This window comes from Pinus tabuliformis, chromosome X (genome assembly GCF_031772625.1).
Source record: "Pinus tabuliformis cultivar Carrire ecotype Pingquan chromosome X, CPIR1, whole genome shotgun sequence".
NCBI classification, from domain to species: domain Eukaryota; kingdom Viridiplantae; phylum Streptophyta; class Pinopsida; order Pinales; family Pinaceae; genus Pinus; species Pinus tabuliformis.
Window position 1 is genome coordinate 1,116,906,618 of NC_142308.1, and position 18,274 is coordinate 1,116,924,891.

Below are 18,274 nucleotides of genomic sequence, written 5' to 3' on the forward strand. Positions count from 1 at the left end.
GCACCCCAAGCCTTTCACCCCGATGCGATGGGATATCGCAATCGGCAATCGGCAATATCCTATGCACAATAATAAGGCGCCCAGGTCATACCCCCGATGCGATGCGATATCGCAATCGGCAATCGGCGATACACTATCTATGCACATTGTTATGCCCATTCACCCCGATGCGATGCGATTTCGCTATCGGCGATCGGTGGTATGCTATCCATATGTTTATATAATACCAATTCTCCCGATGCGATGCGATATTGCTATCGGCGATCAGGGTTTCAAAATTGTCAACATAAGGATTCAAGTGTTCTCGACGCCCGATTATGATATAGCGCGGATTTCAAAAAGCCGTTAAATGGAGGGATATTATGATCAAATCATATTTAAAGCTTAATCTGCTAAGCAATGATGCACCTGCGCCCAACCGCCAAAACATCCATAGCACGCTTAAACGGGTCATTCGGCCGAATAATGGTATAATGGGCATTTAAGGGGTGGCAGGTTTTAAACAGCCATTTAATGTAATTGTAAGATCTTCCCATGGATTGTATCCACGGCCATTTTTAGAGTTAACCTCTTAGCACGCTTTGATCGATATATCTTTCCCATATTGGATTTTCATTGGCATATCTTTGTGTTACGTTTATTTTCGCCTCTGTGCAGAATTCATCCAAAGGAGAAAACTCAAGCAAAATGGGGAAGAAATCCAAGAAGACCACAGGCGCTTCTGCTACACTAGCTGCAGGACAAGCTGTCGTGGACAAAAAGAAGGGATTGATATCTGATACTACATGTTCGGGTCTCGTCAGAGTTACTTGGCAAGGTACCTACAACCTGATTGAAGCCGAAGAACTAGCAGTGACAACAGTAGAAGCTACTGTGGATTTAACTCGGCAATCTGAGGGTACTCTCAAGGACTTAGCCGACTCCTTCCTTCACAGGATAGCAACCAGGGAACAAATTCTCCCATACACAGACGTAGTGCGGTGGGCAATTGAAGAAATCCCAATCCTGGATAGAACCTTCAGCACTAGAGACGGGAGGATTTTCGGGTCATTCAGAGCTGATGATTTGAGGCAAATGTATCATTTTCCGGAGCTAGAGAAGATTTATAATAAGGCGTTCCTGGAGAAATTTGCAAACGAAAATGAAGTTGAATCCGAACCCATCTGGGATTGGAGACAAAATCCGGCAAAGCACAAACATGAGTTGTCTGGTAAGTACTCAGTTGATTCCCTGGCTTCTCCTTATTTCTATGCTGGAATAATGATGTGTAGATTGTGGGGATTGCATGACTCTGCTAATTTTACCATAGAAATGGTTCCCCTAATGGAAGCAGCATGCAACAGTGTAATTATGGATTGGGCCACTATCCTCTCAGACAAATTAGCAACAGTTGTGCTTGAGTTTAGAAACAAGACCCGTATTTCTGAAAGGGTAATTCCCCCATTCTACTACAGTGCCTATATTCTAGATACCCTGTGTTTTAACTCTGAATTCCCCGTACTTGGCTGGAGGTGGACTGCACAAGACCCCACACCTATTCATATATATCATCATAAATTTTGGAAATCTTCTTATAAACATCATCTATACCAAGTCTGTAATGGCTTTATGTTGCCTATTTATTATTCCATTTTCGATAAACCTGCTCCCAAGATTTCTTATCAAGTCGGAATTGATTTAACTGCAATAGGTAGATGGTTTGGAGAGGAGAGATTTACCTACATAAGAGTTTTCGGTAGCCAAGCCGACCCCCATGTCCTCCCTTTATACATACCTGATAAACTGTTGGCAAGGGAAATCACTTACCAGATTATGGCTAAGAGTGTTACACAGACTCTCAAGAAGGAAAAGAAGAAGGGCTGGCCCTCTTTTCCCTTGAGGTGTGGTGTCTATACTCTGCATGATCTCAAGCATGCAGAAAAGGAAGCCACAAAGATTCAATCCTTAACTCTAGCAACTCTCCCAAATAGGCAGTTTGATCCAAATAAAGTTGCCTATAATGCACTAGAACATGCCAAATTGACAAGATTTGACCATAAAGAAGATATGTTTGACGACCTGTTCTCTTCAGTTGAGACAATAAATCAGGTTAAATCATTCGCCAAAGCAAAATATAATGATGAAGGGTTGACTGAATTTAATAAACTTAGAGAACAGAGGTTGCAAACTCTGCCTCTAGATTTACTAGCGACAACCCCAGCGACATCATCAAGCGAGCCTGGTCGGCAACAGTCAAAGGAACCTCCAGTTATAACAAAGGATCATAAGAAAGAACAGGAGGAAAAGCAGAGGAGAGAACAAGAAGAAAGGCAGAGAAAAGAAAAAGAAGAAAATCAGAAGAGAGCGCAAGAGGAAAAACGGAGAAGAGAGAAATAGGAAAAGCAAAAGAAAGAGCATGAGGAAAGGCAAAAGAAAGAACAAGAGGAACAGCAGAAGAGAGAGCAGGAAAAAGTGCGGAAGGAGTCCCAAGCCGAAAAGCAAAAACAAGCCACCATTGATGTCAATATAGATACTCGTATTGACCCTAAATTGCTCCAGGAATGGAAGCAATTTGATTCCATCATCAGTGGGTTGGAATATTCAAAGGATACAAACACTTCCAAGACAACGGATACGCAGGACATCACTTCACCTCAGGTTCTAAGTGGAACCAACGGCCCACACATTTCTAAAGAAGTTGAGGTAATACCAAATGACCCCTCCGACCAAATCATTTTGCAGGTAGAAGATATTCCTCCCTTGGATGTCTTCTACAGCCCAAGGCATAAAGTAGTGGTTAAACGACAAAGGAAAAGAAGAAGGACTGATCAACCTTCCCTTTTCCCAGAGCAAACTGTTACGGGCAATGTGGTTTGGAAGGAGGAATTTGACCCCTCTGACGACCTGACAAAACTGTCGCAGTATGCGGGAGCCTATTCGGCAGCAACAATTGATAAGGCATCGGAGGTAAGTCTTCTACTAAAAACCAAGGATCAAGAGATTTTCTCATTATAGGCAGAGTTAGCTGAGACAAAGCAGAAGGCAGAGCAGCAATTGTTGACACAACAGCAAGTGAACAGTCAACTAACTCAACAATTGCAGGCATAAAAGCAAAGGATCGACCAAAGCGCGATCCAGAAACAAAAAGAATTAGCAGAGAAATTGGCACAATTGAAGGCAGCGAACGAGCAAATGGTGAAGACAAAAGATGAGAAAATCGCTCAATTATCATCACAGCTCGAGAAAATAAAGGGCGTTCCACAAGTGGTTGAATTTAGAGCAGAAGCATTACAAATAAACACTGCATTAATATCCCAAATTAAGCTTCTGTGTCAACAAATCGCCCAGGCAGAGCCACTGTGTGAATTAACGGCATCCATTAATAAGCAGGTAGAGAAGGCCAGAACTGAATTGGATCAAGCCGAAGAAACCATAGCTGTATTTCTTGACTGGCAAGATTCTGATCAAGGACAAGCGGCGAATTTGCCCAGGATCCTAGAAACACATAAAGATATACTCTTTACGGAATGGCAGTCCCATTTAATGAGAGCAGAGAGGGCAGCTTCAAGATGTAAATCAACTTCCAGCAATCTAGTTGAACTGGTTAATAACACTCTCTATTTATCAAACATGATCTCCCAATGCACACCAGGAAAGTTGACAACAACGAACACATTGGAGCAATCATGTTATCCTGATTTAGAGGAAAAGGGGAGATTAATCGCTGGGATTAACAGTTTAACCTGGGACACATATTGGTTCTTCCTCGTAAAGTCGCATACACAGAGAGCCACCCTTAAGTGCCTAACAGATGCAATCGGGTATATGATTCCCGATATTCAGGATGCAACCTATGTCGCCCAACTCAGTTCGCGCCTCAACAAACCTCCTGAAGTAGAGCCAATGCTTGCGATAAGTCAGCTCAGATTTAAAGGCAAACAACCTACTTGATGAATCATGCCGCCGAGTGCCAGATCCCTGAGAAAAATAGGATCAAAATTTATTGATACTGATTTAGTAGGATTTCAGTTTATTAGATATTTAGATTAATTTAGTATTTATAGACCCTTTCATTGTTTTGGAAAGGGTCGTAAAGTTTTGTACCAGACTTAAAGACTGAAGTTTGCACTATTGTGCTTCAGTCAATATTCTTTTATGAAACTGGACCAGTTGTTCTTAATTCAACAAGGAAGTTTTTTTATGCAATTGTGCACTATTGTCTTTGTTGAGAATGTTTCTGCGTTGAAGGAAGAATTACAAGTAGCGATTGATATTGGGAGTGTCAAGCAGCTCATATGGTATTTCTATCTATGTCTGAATTCATTCCTTTCATATGAATTGTTATGTGATTATTCTTGCTATTATTGATTATATACATGCGCTGTAACAACAGACCTATATTCATTCCACTATTGGATGTTTTATGATGTGCCTTTCTTTTTAATCATGTATATGTCAATGATATAAATGATAAGTGTGGTAATATCGCTTTAATCGCTTTGCTTAACTATTTAAGCATAGTAATCATGAATGAAATAATGTCCATGTTTATTAAATGGAGTCATCTATATGCCTGTTTATAGACACAGTTCATCAAGCGCTGCACTTTAAAGTTCAATAAGTTCCCGAGATAGGTCATAGTTATTGTATTCTTGTTAATAGTTTTAGTTATTCGCTCACCGCTAGTTTAGTTTATAAATCATCCATTCATCCCTTTTATCCACTTTTGGGAAACCGGTCCCATTATCCCCAGTCGGAGCCACTATTCCAAACGGAAAAGGAGCTGTACTAAGGTCCGGACCGGGTGGTTATCCCCAATGTTGTTGCAGCGATTTTTGAGGCTTCAACATGTTCTTCAGCTTCAAACATCTATGTAACTTCAACTTCTCCAAAGACCTCAAATTTTGAACCCCTACAAGCTCTTCTAACTCACATTCACCATAAAACCACAATGTCTTCAAGTTCCTAAAGTCACGGAGTGAGTGGGGGAGTTCGCTTATGGGACATCTAAATATGCTCAACTCAGTTAACTAAGTCAATAGTCCAACAAAATAGAACAAACATTATATTCCCGACAATTATTTAGGTAGAGTGTCTTCAAGTTCCTCAAGTCACCGAGAGAGGGAGGAGTGAATATTTCAATCTCCCCACACTCAAAGGAAATATTTCAATCTCCCCACACTTTGTCAAATTTATGTGCTCAAGCATGCTTATATTTATGATTGTTTCGCTTGACATGGTTAAGTGTGGACATTCACTCAAGTCAAGATATTTAAGTTTAATTAAATTCCCAAAGGTTTTTGGCAGCCTCCCCAAATGGGAGCAGTATGAGACATCAAAGGAATATGGGAGTGACTTCATATTTACACAACAGAATAACACCAAGGTCTTCAATGACTAAATATGACAAAATTCATCTAGAGATCTTAATATTGTGTGTAGGAGGTTGTACGTAGAAATCCGTTTGAGGTATTGAATATGGGAGTGACTTCATATTCACGCAACGACCTAACACCAAGGTCTTCAATGAATGAAGATGAAAAAATTTGTCTGGAAATATTAATATTGTGTGTAGGAGGTTGTACACAAAAATCCATTCGAGGTATTGAAGTTGCCCTATAGAGTTGGGAATATTACAGAGGTCGCAAAAATCTCTAAATCCCACAATTGCAAAGGTTCCTACAAAATATTTTGTGTTTCAACTATAAGAAAGATTCCTATCCACAAACCCTACCAAATTTTTTTCAAAATCATATGGTGCCATATTAAATGCAAATTAACAATAGAAAGTTTTAACTCAATAAATTTCTAAGCGCCTCACATTCGCCTTCCCATAGTGATGTCCATTCTTCCCCACTTACTTCTAAATCCCTCAAGTTCTTCATTGGAATCCAAGAAGGAAGATAAGAGTAAGGACAGTTGTACCAACGAAGCCATGCGATATTTGGTAAGTGCTCCCTTGTCAAAATGCACTCCAAGAGACCATATTCGCTATCAGGAACTTGCAATATTCCTCGATGCCATGATATTTCTAACAACCCATTTTCATGCTTATCATCATTTCTATCGGTTTCAACCATCCTAATTCCCCACACTTCAGTTATTACCTGTTCAATCACAAGAAATTATGAAGAATTAAAAATTATACACAGATTTTGATTTCAATAATTTATACAGATTTGAATGATTTAGCACTTACAAGGGATGGCTATAACAAGTCATTGAGGTTTTTTATCCCACACACTAATCCCGGAGCCTTGGCAATATCTCTTCCCATATCATGAAGGTATCACTTTGTCTTAATGCATATGTATCACATTCTCATTATCCATTGTCTTAATGCATAAGGTATGCCATTTTCCCTTAGCCTTCTCATTTCCTTTCCAGTCATGCTTTTTCCTAGGCTTACACTTTGACTTCTTATAGAAATTCTTCAATTTCCAGATGGATTCCTCCAATGACTGAGGCTCATCAAAATCAATCTGGTCTCTGAATACTACTGGAAACCCACTAATGGACCTTTGAATATTCGCCTTCTCATCCTTAAGATAAGGCACATACCTCAACAACTCTAGGAATCTACTTGTGTACTCATCATCTATCATAGAAACCATCTTCAGCTCATAGAAAGCCTTAGCCCTGTCATCATAGTATCTTTTAGACAAGTATTTCTCCTTGAAAAGTCTCTCAAACTCATCCCAAATAAACTCCTATTCTCTGATGCTTATGATATTATTCACATCCTCCCATCGAATATTTACTTTCCCTTTGAGACTGAAGGTATCTATCTTGGCTTTCATATTATATGAATAGTCATGCAATCTGAAGAACTTATTCATCCCAAGAAACCATGTTAATACATCTTATGATATCTTCATCTCTCCATCAAAAGTAGGAGGCTTGAATTTCTTGAACTCCTCTGGTAAGTACTCACTCCTCCTATGGTGTTGGTGGTGATGATGATGATTTCTCCTAGAAGAAGAACTAGAATAAAATCCATACATACCAGTCCTCCTGTCAGGTGTATCTAAGAATCTTCCACTCTTCATTGTATCCTCCCTATCCAACTTGTGTCCTCTATGAGACTTGCTACCATCTTCCCCATTAGTCTTTTCCTCCTTCCTATCTCCATGTCTGACCCCCATCTGTCCTTGCTTCTGCAACTCTAAAAGGATCTATAGAATCACTGCATTAACCTCTGCCTGTAATTCCTAAGCTATGGAAAGCCTTTCTTGTGCCTCAATCAACCTAGTATTATTTTCCTTGTAACTTATAATCTCTTCCCTTCGACTCCTCATTGTATCTACTAGATTAGGAGAATACTCTTCTCCTTGTTGCTCAACTGACTTTTCCCATTCCATAGAATTCACATTAGGCCTAAAAGGAGAGTAATGTGAACTATAGTTTACCATCCCGCTCTTCATAGTTGGCCTTCTATTTCCTGAAAACATGTCATGTTAGCTAAACCAAATAGATACCATAATCAAAATCATACCTCAATGAAGTTCAGGGGAGGCTATCACATATGCACAAATCAGTCCATATTAGCATGTTATATATATATATATATATATATATGCAATGACATCATATCAACACCATGCATGATAACAAAAATGCAATAATTATCACATGCATGATAACCATAACCCTCATTATGCATGCATAACAATATGTATTTAGCCCATCCATTCCAAGTGTTTGAACCTGGAAGCTCTAATACCAACATGTAAGCCCCCACCCCACATTTACCCACTTTCACAAGCTCTCTAGGGTAAACATGAGTTGAGTGTTACTATGACATGACTTGACCTCCAAGTTCTAGTTATGGAAGTGGGGCGCACAAACTGAAAGCTTACTACCATCCCTCAGGGACTACAGATCACTCAGGGGCCTGAGAACCACCCCAGGTGATCAATCCCTCAGTTGCATTAGAGAAATGTTGAGGTCTAAAATGGACCTAAAAAAATGTACAACCAAAATAAAATTTATAAGAACCAATAGGATTCAATATGATGATGTCAGCCATGGGGGATGATTCACCATTTTTGGAGTAAAAAAGTAAAAAGATTAAAAAAAAAATCAACCTATATTTTCAACTTATCTCCATATGGTTTTACTCAAATTTTGAGTGGGAGTACTCGTTGCATGAAAAAATTAATTCCTCATACAAAGAGTGCCCATGTTGCATACTTTTGATGGACGTTGCTACATAAGAAATGACAAATACATGAAAATTGTGATTGCGATCATATTTTTTCATGTATTTCTCATTTTTGCTATAGCAGTGTCCATCAAAAGTATGAAATATGTGTACTCCTTGGATGAAGAATAAAAATTTTCATCCTATGAGTGCTCACCCTTGAAATTTGAGTAAAATTGTAGGGAGATAAGTTGAAAAAGTAGTTTTTTTTTCTTTTTCCTCTAAAATTTGATGATGTAATCTAATCTTATTTTATTATTTCCGCTATTATTTTATAATATTTCATGGGAGGCCCATTTGAGACCTCGAAATTTATCTAATGTAACTCTTTTTCACTGACCTAACTCCATAACCACACTCTTGACACCTCATTCATGTGGTTATGAGGCCCCAACCGCACCCACAAGCCTGTCTACCAGCGGTTATGATCCAAAATACCTTATTTTGTGCATGCAGTGGTGAGATCTATGCTACTTTTCTAGGAAAGCCTCTAGACCATTGCCCATAATTGCATGTAACTTTCCATAAACATAAATAAGGTGATAACAAGGCTAACCATTCAAAACTTGAACAAGATATTGACCAGAACATGCCTAGTGCATGATAGAAATTTCATCAAACATATGGTAAATATGAAAGCTATAGGTCATGAATGCATATTTGATCATAAACTTCTGAAATTCATCTTAGAATCACCAAGAAGGCTCAATTCCCTCTCAAGCTAGCTGCAACACCACTTGTTAGCCATGCATTCATCAACCATTCAAATACTTATCAAATCTTGAACAAGAGCCATAGCTAGAGCACATCATAGAACCATGCTTATAACCATAATAGAAACCATGACAAATCAACCATAAAATCAACATAATAATAAGTACATGTGCTCATTAATCACATTAGGAAAATAGCTCATATTAAAATATGAAAAATTCAACCAAGTCAAGGACTCCATGTACCACCCGACCATAGATTGGGTTGAACTAAAGCTTTCTTTCAGCCAATCACCCTTGTGCCATATTCCAAACATGAATGTGGGATATCATGGTATAAACCAAGGCATAATCAAACAGTGAATCCAGAGGCTAACCACCTCCACCCTCAAGCTATTGTGATCTCACCTAAACTAGTCCCAAGATCACAAAACCAAACCAAGCTTGGGTGCCTTAGAATTTCTTCACCATTCCTTGAGGAATTTTCCTCTCCACCCGCGTGTCAAGGGCTTCCCGTAGAAAACCATCTCCACCCCCAACGATTGGGATTTTCCTGAGACCACCTCACCCGATTCTGAAACTGTCCGATAATACAAATCTCAACCAAGAATGAATTCAATCACACCATGACTATCCAAGAAATGACAAGGCAAGGTTGAAACCACTGTCAAACCAAGAAAACCCCATGCCAATGAAAAAAAATGAACAAATGCATGTACCATGTATTCACATCCCAGCAAGGAAATCACACATGCAACCTGTTACCTACAAAATCATCCTCTTGAAGCTTCTGATCCAACCTTCTCCTTGCGCTCCCTTGCTTTCCTCTTTTTTCCTTTACTTTTCCTTTGCTTTTCCTTCTCCAAATCCAAGTGAATGTTGGAATGCTCCAAGAATTCTCTAAGTGTGCTAGAATGTATGAGAGCCAAAAGCTAAACTGATAAAAGTTGTGAATTATTTCTTTGATCCCTTTTTATCATTGATGCCTCTCTTTTTCTTCATTTTCCTCTAATTTCCTTGCATGAAAATTTGTGTCTCTTCACCTTCATTTTCTCCTATTTTCCTTGTTTCTCATAATTAAATGTCAATTATTGTCTCTTTACCTTTGCCAATACCTTTGAAAATTTCCATAGCCATTATTGAACCACAAGTGATGCCCACTATAGTGTTTTCCCAACATTTAGCTTGGAATATGTGTCCCATGACCTTGGTCTTATTATTTTTTCCTTTCTTATCCTTTATTACATGAAACTTTAACCTGGGGTTGTTACACATATGACGAGAGGTAATGTATAACCATCACAGAAAAAATGTGGTTGATTAAGATTTTAACAATATATAATAGTCCCTCTAATGAAGGATTACATTGAAGAGTGGTTTAAAAGGCCTCTTAACAAAATTGTTAATATTGAGTAAGTGCATGAGTAGTTAAATTAATGATCTTCTGAAGACCACATAAATACATGCTTCTACAACAACTATAGGAAGATGATCAGTTCATTCTAGTCATCATCCTTTTGCAGTTTTGTGAGTGTTCTTTATTCAATTTTGAATGAATTCCCCATTTTCTTCCCTATCTTTGATGATCCAGCTTTATGAAATGTCTTATATGTTTGTAAATCCAATCCTTTATTGTAACATATTTCCTTCTTCTAGATACCCTTATGTTAATTGGTCTATGGGAGCCCAACCCTAGTCCCTTAGGGACGAACATATTTAAATTTTAATTAGGTATCAAGATTTTATAAAGTGATTTAAGCACTTAACTTTATTTAGAACTTAAAATTATGTAAACTTATTTTTTGACTCTCACAACAAATTGTTTTCAAGATAGAATCTTATTTTTGGTTCTAATACTTCCTAATAAATAATAGGAATCTCGTGAATCTCTTCATATTCCCTTATGAATTTAAATGCATGAAAGCATTTTATAGCTCTTTGAATATCTTGACCATGATCTCTTTATTTTTCTATTGAATTCGCTCCAAAATGTGTCCCCTCATGATATGTGAATGGATGAATGCAATGGAATGAATCTTGAAAATACATCTATTTATGTTATCGTTGTTTTATTTTTATTTTCAAATAACCTAGTCCACTCGCAGATGCATGTGCTAAATGTTTACATTTTGATATTTGAGTTATTTGAATATCTAAGTGTGTGAAAAGAGGAGTACCACTTCTATAAAACTTCAAAGGAAACCTGAAAATTAAGCTCTAGGTGGTTAACTCTTTCCCCTATTAAGAAGAGACATCAACAAGAGCCTAGTCCCATTGATACAAATTGATTCAGACTCACTAGGAATTGGTTCAAAATCATGAAGAATAGGGATTTTTAACCCAAAACTTCGCAATAAATAGGACCACAACCTATCATTCCTTTCAGTTGGGTGACACACCACACATCACACATATTCACAATTGATTACTAGCAAGAATATAAACATTCCATAGTCATCAAAACCAAGTCTAAACTCTAATTCATTCGATGTTCATCACATAATATTCACATTTAACATGGAGGAAAGGTTCCCATTTCACACAACATTCATATTCATAAATAAATGAAATTCAATAGTTAGGAAATCCATGTTATATATTCATCACACTAATAATGCATATTCAATATGACAATACCATTGTTTTCGTCCTACAAATGCACACATACACAATGAATTGAGCATCATATATAAACACAAAGTATTGAACAACATTTACAATTCATTTGTAGGATATAAATACATTTATCTATTATTCTTAATATGGCTAGAAACTAAATAAGGGAGTTCCACTCTCCACCCTATTGTAGGCACAACAACAATGCAAATCTCTTGTAGCTAGCCATCCCTGAGCTAGTTCTGATGTCTAGAGGACACTCCACTTAGGGTGTTACACCAAAGGGGAAATTTAGGGTAGAGATTGAAGGTTAATCTCCTTCAATGGTTGGGAAATAAGGATGTCACATCTCGAGCCTCAAGTCAGTGCTCAATACACGACAAGTATGGTGATTGAGGCATGCACAATGCAAAGGGAGGCCCCTTCACTAGTTCCTATGATCCCTCAGTGATCATCCTTTTCCATGTGGTTCATATGCACAAACAAACAAATAACAAAGTTCTCCTCTACATCCTAACTCGGGTAGAGGAATTCTCTCAATGGTTTTTTTAGTTATCACCAAACACACCTATATTTTGCATTAAAGTTTTCCAAAATATAGGTTATAGGTTCACAATGTTTTCAATGGTTTAGATCACACAACCAATTTGGGTCTCTCTCTCTCTCTATCGCTACCAATACTCTTTGGCTTCCAAGAAAAAATCTCTCCTCTCCCATTCTTCGCCATAAGTGTTTTTCATCACGCAGTGGTTCTATGGTTTCCATTTCGAGACGTAAAGTCAACCTGGTTACTGTGAGGTACACAACCTAGGTTTAGGTGACTCTTGTACCTCAATCCCCATTCCTCATAACTACATAGGGAAAGGGGTATGAACATTAAATTTAGGGAAGGCTAGAAAACTTCACAATCTCCCTCACAGGTTTCCTAAAGTTATCCTTCTAGTAATTAGGATCCATATATGCATGTCCTCATATTTATCTTCAATAATTTATAATTAAATCAACAAAATGCTTACATCAAATAGTTTGGAAATATATTCATGTTGGCTCTCCAACATTACCACATTTTAATTACAATGCAAAATTTAGGGAATTAGAAAAAAAAGATATTGCAACAAGTTAGTTTTCTCTTTTAACTTTAATTATTAATATTTTTTTTACAACTCTAACAATAATATGCGATTTATTTTCATCTATTTAATATATATATATATATATATATATATATATAAGTGATTTGAATCATAAATATGAGATGGCATGTAAATCCTTAAACTAGTTACCTTTGTAAATATTATTGGACTTTACTAAATATCCCTCATAAATTAGTATTCCAAAAATTTTAAATGAAGAAAAATGCTTCCAAGATTATATAGAATGTGTATTTCATTAGAAAAAAAAAATCATAAAAATTTAAATTTTATTGATATAAATTCATTAGTAAATAATATATATATATATATATATATCCGAAGAAAAAGCGAACTTTTTATTGAGGAAATAAAAAGTTACATTGCATATGCTTGAGCATTTCTGTTGCTGCTATATGACTGCTTTTGCAATAAAAAAACGTCCTACCTTCAGGAAGGACCATCTGTTCTCAAGAAAAAGCAGCTGAAAACAATATAAACCCGTTGCTTTAGACTGTCCGGTCATGAACCATAATATCCCTTTCAAAAAGAGGGCAGCAAAAACATCATAAAAGCGGGTCTCCTCAGACGAGGAAAACAACCCTTACAAAAAAAGATATGTTCTGAGGTGTCCAAACATGCAGTTTTTGTACCAAAATTTCATAATAAAGTCTGTGAAAAAAGTATGACAAAAAATAAATATGTAGTAAAGTTGTCACTGAAAACATGTATGAGGCGGCTGATCCGATATATGAGTCTGTCCCTGGTTTTCTTCTACAATTTTCCAGCTGCCCAGATTCTGCTGCAAACCTTCCTTAGAAAGTTTGTCGGCTGAATCGTTGCTGTCCCTGTAAATATGACATAAAGAGAAACTGTTAAAGGATGTTTTTAAAACCTGCATTTCTTCCAGCAATGGTTTCAGAATTTGATTTTTGCATGTACTTTCCCCATTAACCCAATTGATAACATTAAGTGAGTCTCCAAAGATCTGAATTGTGAAGATGTTCCTTTGAATGAGCCAACAGAGAAGTAGCTTCAACGCTGACATTTAATATATTTTTTATAATACAAAATAATAATTTTATTTCATTTTTCACACCATAACATTTGAGCAATTGATTTGGTATGTTTGTATAGTGGAAAGTTAGGTGAGTGATAATAGCACCGATGAAGCAGAAGGCCGCGAAGCTTTGTGCACTGCGCCAACCCTCTTATGTTCTTTAGCTTCACACATCCAGCTATGTACAACTGCTCCAAGGACCTCAAGTCACCGAGAGAGGGGGGCAATTCGCTTATGGGGCATCCATAAACTATCAACCCAGTCAACTGAGTCAACAGTCCAACAGAAGCCGGCAAACATTTCAATTCCTCGCAATCAAGTTCCTCAAGTCACCGAGAGAGGGGGGCAATTCGCTTATGGGGCATCCACAAACTCTCAACTCAGTCAACTGAGTCAACAGTCCAACAGAAGCCGGAAAACATTTTAATTCCTTGCAACCTTTCAGGCACAATGTCTTCAAGTTCCTCAAGTCACTGAGCGAAGGAGGCAGCGTGTCCAGCAAAGGGCTTCCTACATGCAGAATTTCCAAATTGCTTAGCTCTCCAATTGCATCTGGCAATTCTTTTATATTTGTCCCTGACAAGTATAATCGTTCCAGCGACCTTTGGTGTGCTACTTTGAAAGGCAATACTTCAATCTTCGCACAGTGTTGCAGATTTATGTGCTCAAACGTGCTTATATTTCCCAGTGTTTCGCTTGACATGGTTAACTTTGAGCAATAGCTCAAGTCAAGATATTTAAGCTTAATTAAATTCCCGAAGGTTTCTGGCAGCTTCTCCAAATTGGACCACTATGAGAGGTCGATGCGTTGGAGGTTTCTTAGATCACCAAAGGAATCTGGGAGTGACTTTATATTTTTGCAACCGGGTAACACCAAGGTCTTCAATGACTGAAGACGACAAAATTCATCTGGCAATCTTGATATTTTGTGGTCTGAGAAAAGCGAATCTATGGTAATCCGTTCGAGGTACTGAAGCCGCCCTATAGAGTTGGGAATATTACAGAGGTCGCCTTGAATCTCTAAATCCCGCAACTGCAAAGGTGCCTGCAAAATGTTCGGTGTTTCAACTATATTAAAGATTCCTATCCACAAACCCTTCCATTTTTTTTCAAAATCACATGGTGCCATATTAAATGCAAATCAACAATACAAACTTTTAACTCAAAAAATTTCCAAGCACCTGCCATTCGCCTTCCCACAGTGATGTCCATTGATTCCCGTGCACTTCTAAAACTCTCAAATTCTTCACTGGAATCCAGGAAGGAAGAGAAGAGTAAGGACAGTTGTACCAACGAAGCCATAAGAGATCTGGTAAGTGCACCCTTGTCAAAATGTGCTCCACTAGACCATCTTCGCTATAGGGAAGTTGCAATATTCCTCGATGCAATGTTATATCTGAAACCCCATTTGCATGCCTAACATCTCTAATTCCCCGCACTTCGCTTATTACCTGTTGAATCACGAGAAAAGATGGAGAATTAAAAATTGTACACAGATTTTGATTTCAATAATTTATAAAAATTTGAAAGATTTAGCACTTACAGATGATGGCTGCAACAATTCATCAAGTTTGTCTATCCCACGCACCAATCCCGGAGCCTTGGCGATATCTCTTCCCAGATCACGAAGGTGATCATGCATATGTATCACATTCTCACTATCCACTTCTACTAAACACCTGTCTTCCAAATTTTGAAAACCTTTCCACTTGCACCCGTCCCATATTTTGACAGCCATATCTCTGTTTTCTCCAATGAAAAAACATGCAACATCTAGGAATATCTCCCGCTCCTCCACATCCAGTGCCTCGTAACTAATTTGCAGTCTCTGCTTTATCTCTGTGGGGAGTATCCGTTGAAGTTTGTCCAATTGGTCTTCCCAGTAAGATTCGTTCTTTCTTCCACATAGAAGTGCCCCAAACACTTTCAAAGAGAGAGGCAGTCCCTTGCAGGCATCTAAGAACTTATTTACAAAAGATTCAAATTGTGAGAGTGGGTAAGGCTGTTTGAAGGCATGGAAGCAGAAGAGTTCTCGGGACTGTTGTTCATTCAGCCCAGTCAGTTTATAAATGGATGAGTTTTCAATTCCTGAGCTTGTGAGAATATCTTTATATCGGGATGTAATCAATATTAAACTGTCTGACGGAATAACAGTTTGATCTGGCAAAAGTGAATCAATCTGATCCACTTGATCTACATCGTCTACAACTATTAAGGCATGACAAGAGGAGAGAGTTTGTTTAAGCATCTCCATACCTTGATCGATGCAGTCTATTTCTGGATCTGATCCAGTCAAACTCTTGAGAAGTTTTTTCTGCAATGAAATTAAAGTGCCCTTACCAGCGTTTTCTCTTACATCCGAGAGAAAACAAGATCTTTTGTACTGCGAACTCTTTCGATTGAAGAGTTCTTTTGCTAGGGTTGTTTTTCCTAGACCACCCAACCCAATAATTCCCAGGACGGGAGGTTTTCCACTCTGCCCTTGTTGCTGCAATAAAAATTCATTTTCAAAATGTTGTACCTTTTCATCTAGACCCGTTGGATATTTGGCTACATGCAAAGGTGTCTTTTTCACTCTCTTCAAAACCTCTTCAACTACTAAATCCAGCAACTCTCCTTCATCGCTGGTTATTCACAACAAAATATAATAAAGCTATTAAGAAAAAAATCTTTACATATATCTATCCAAACATAAAGCAATACAATACCGCGAAATCGAGAGATAAGGTGGAGTTCTCACCCGTTGCAGGACTCCAGCTCCAAACCGCTTATGTGTGAAACCTTAGCAAGAGCATTTCTCCAACTCTCAATTGTACTGGAATCGTATCGCAATTTCTTTTGGAGAGGTTGATCATCATAAGTCGTCTTATTTGCCAGTGATTGTAGGGATTCAGCATACTTTCCACGATTGCCCTGCGTCCACCTAAGTTCAGAGGGCTTGATACCGTAAAATACGGGGATAATCGTCCCTCTCGATTCCAGCATTTGGAGGAGTTCATTCAAACACCAAATAGAGTCTGCATATCCAGGAGAGAAAACCGCCACATGGACGGAGGCGGTTCTAATAGCGCTTTCTATTTGAGAAGTCAAATACTCCCCCCTTTGTATTTCCTCCTGATCTAGAAAGACTTTCAATCCCTGTGAGACAAGGCGACGATACAGATGACTGACAAAGGTTTTCTTCACGTCAGGCCCGCGGTGATTTAGGAAAACTTGATAAGAGACACAGCCAGCGGTGGAAGATGAGGAGGCCATTGCCAATTTGGAAATACAGATAGAAATAATGAAAAACCCAAACTGCAGAGGAGGTTGATCAGAGCGTAGCAGAGAAATTGCAATGGAAAACCCAGAGAGATGCTCTGCCCTAATTGATGTACCCAAAAATTGGTGTTCCCACTTCTCTTCTCTTTTTGCGTGTAGTGGCCGACCATCAACAGCGTCAGGACAATATTTATTCATGGGGTCAGCACGAGTCAGGAATCTCACTTTGTGTGTGGAACCCACACGCTCAATGCCATGGAGCACGGACCGCGTGAGGGCTATCACTTTGTGAATGGGTCCCACACACTCAACTGCGTAGACGGTGGGATCCACACGCTCAATTGCGTGGACCGCGTGAGCACCGAGCACTATCGAGTTGTGTGTGGGATCCACACGCTCAATTGCGGAGGTTTAAGCGTGGCAAGAATTCAGACAAAAAGTCAAGTCCAATCAGTTCAAGCCTAATTTGGAACCAAACGGGGATGATGGCCAAGTTGACGTCCAAACCTAATGAACCGACCAGTTTGATTCGATAGCAGTTCAATTTTAAAACCATGATGAGGTCTCCAAGCTCAATTATGCATTAAATTAAGCATTCAAATTAAAAATACATGAAATTACGCATTTTTTAAAAACGTTAGTTTTCAACCATTCAAAATAACATTTTAAAATATTATGAAATATAAAAAGGTATAATATTGTATTTATTTTTTAAATTATTAAAATATTAAATATTATTTAGTTGGTGATATTTTTATTCATTTAATGCATTAGTATTATATTAAAGAATTTACAAATATGTGGAGTCATTAAACATGTATTTAACTTATATATAGAGTGTGTGTGGAGGTTTTAAATTTGAATTAATTTTTTTTAATTAGTTAAATTAGATTTATTTGAAGATAGATTTCTTAATAATAGTGAGGTTTTTAGTCTTATTAATAATTTTAGTTTATTTTCGATTGATAATGTAGATTTAAAGGCTTTTTCTTCTCCTTCTGGCAATAAGGTCGTAAATCTCTCAAATTTCTCATTTAATTTTCATGTTTTCAGTCTCTTAGGGAAGGGTTTAAACTTTGCAGTAGCTCCAAAGAAGATCTCGATCCATGATATTATTTGTGACATTGAATTCGGGATAAAGGAGTTACCGAAGCTGCTAAAGATATTATTAGGTAGGATTGTGCGGTTATCCTTAGAAAGGCTAAACCCCCTAGGAACAACCTTAGCAAACCTAAATTCAAAGCTCTAAAAGCCTTGAACAACAACAAGGACATTGTTGTTCTTAAAGCTGACAAAGGAGGCGCCGCTGTTA

The 18,274-nt window shown here is 37.9% G+C and overlaps 1 protein-coding gene across 1 annotated transcript; it reads right to left on the minus strand.

Annotated features, from left to right (window-relative positions):
* Positions 1 to 14,387: 14,387 nt before the first annotated feature.
* LOC149143734 (disease resistance protein Roq1-like) lies at positions 14,388 to 17,165 on the minus strand. The gene is made up of 4 exons (XM_089448588.1): positions 16,442 to 17,165; positions 15,245 to 16,325; positions 14,883 to 15,152; positions 14,388 to 14,746 (listed from the first exon to the last, which is right to left on the minus strand). The coding sequence occupies exons 1-4, from the start codon at positions 17,158 to 17,160 to the stop codon at positions 14,492 to 14,494; spliced, it is 2,325 nt and encodes a 774-aa protein (XP_089304714.1). The 5' UTR covers positions 17,161 to 17,165; the 3' UTR covers positions 14,388 to 14,491.
* Positions 17,166 to 18,274: the final 1,109 nt, after the last annotated feature.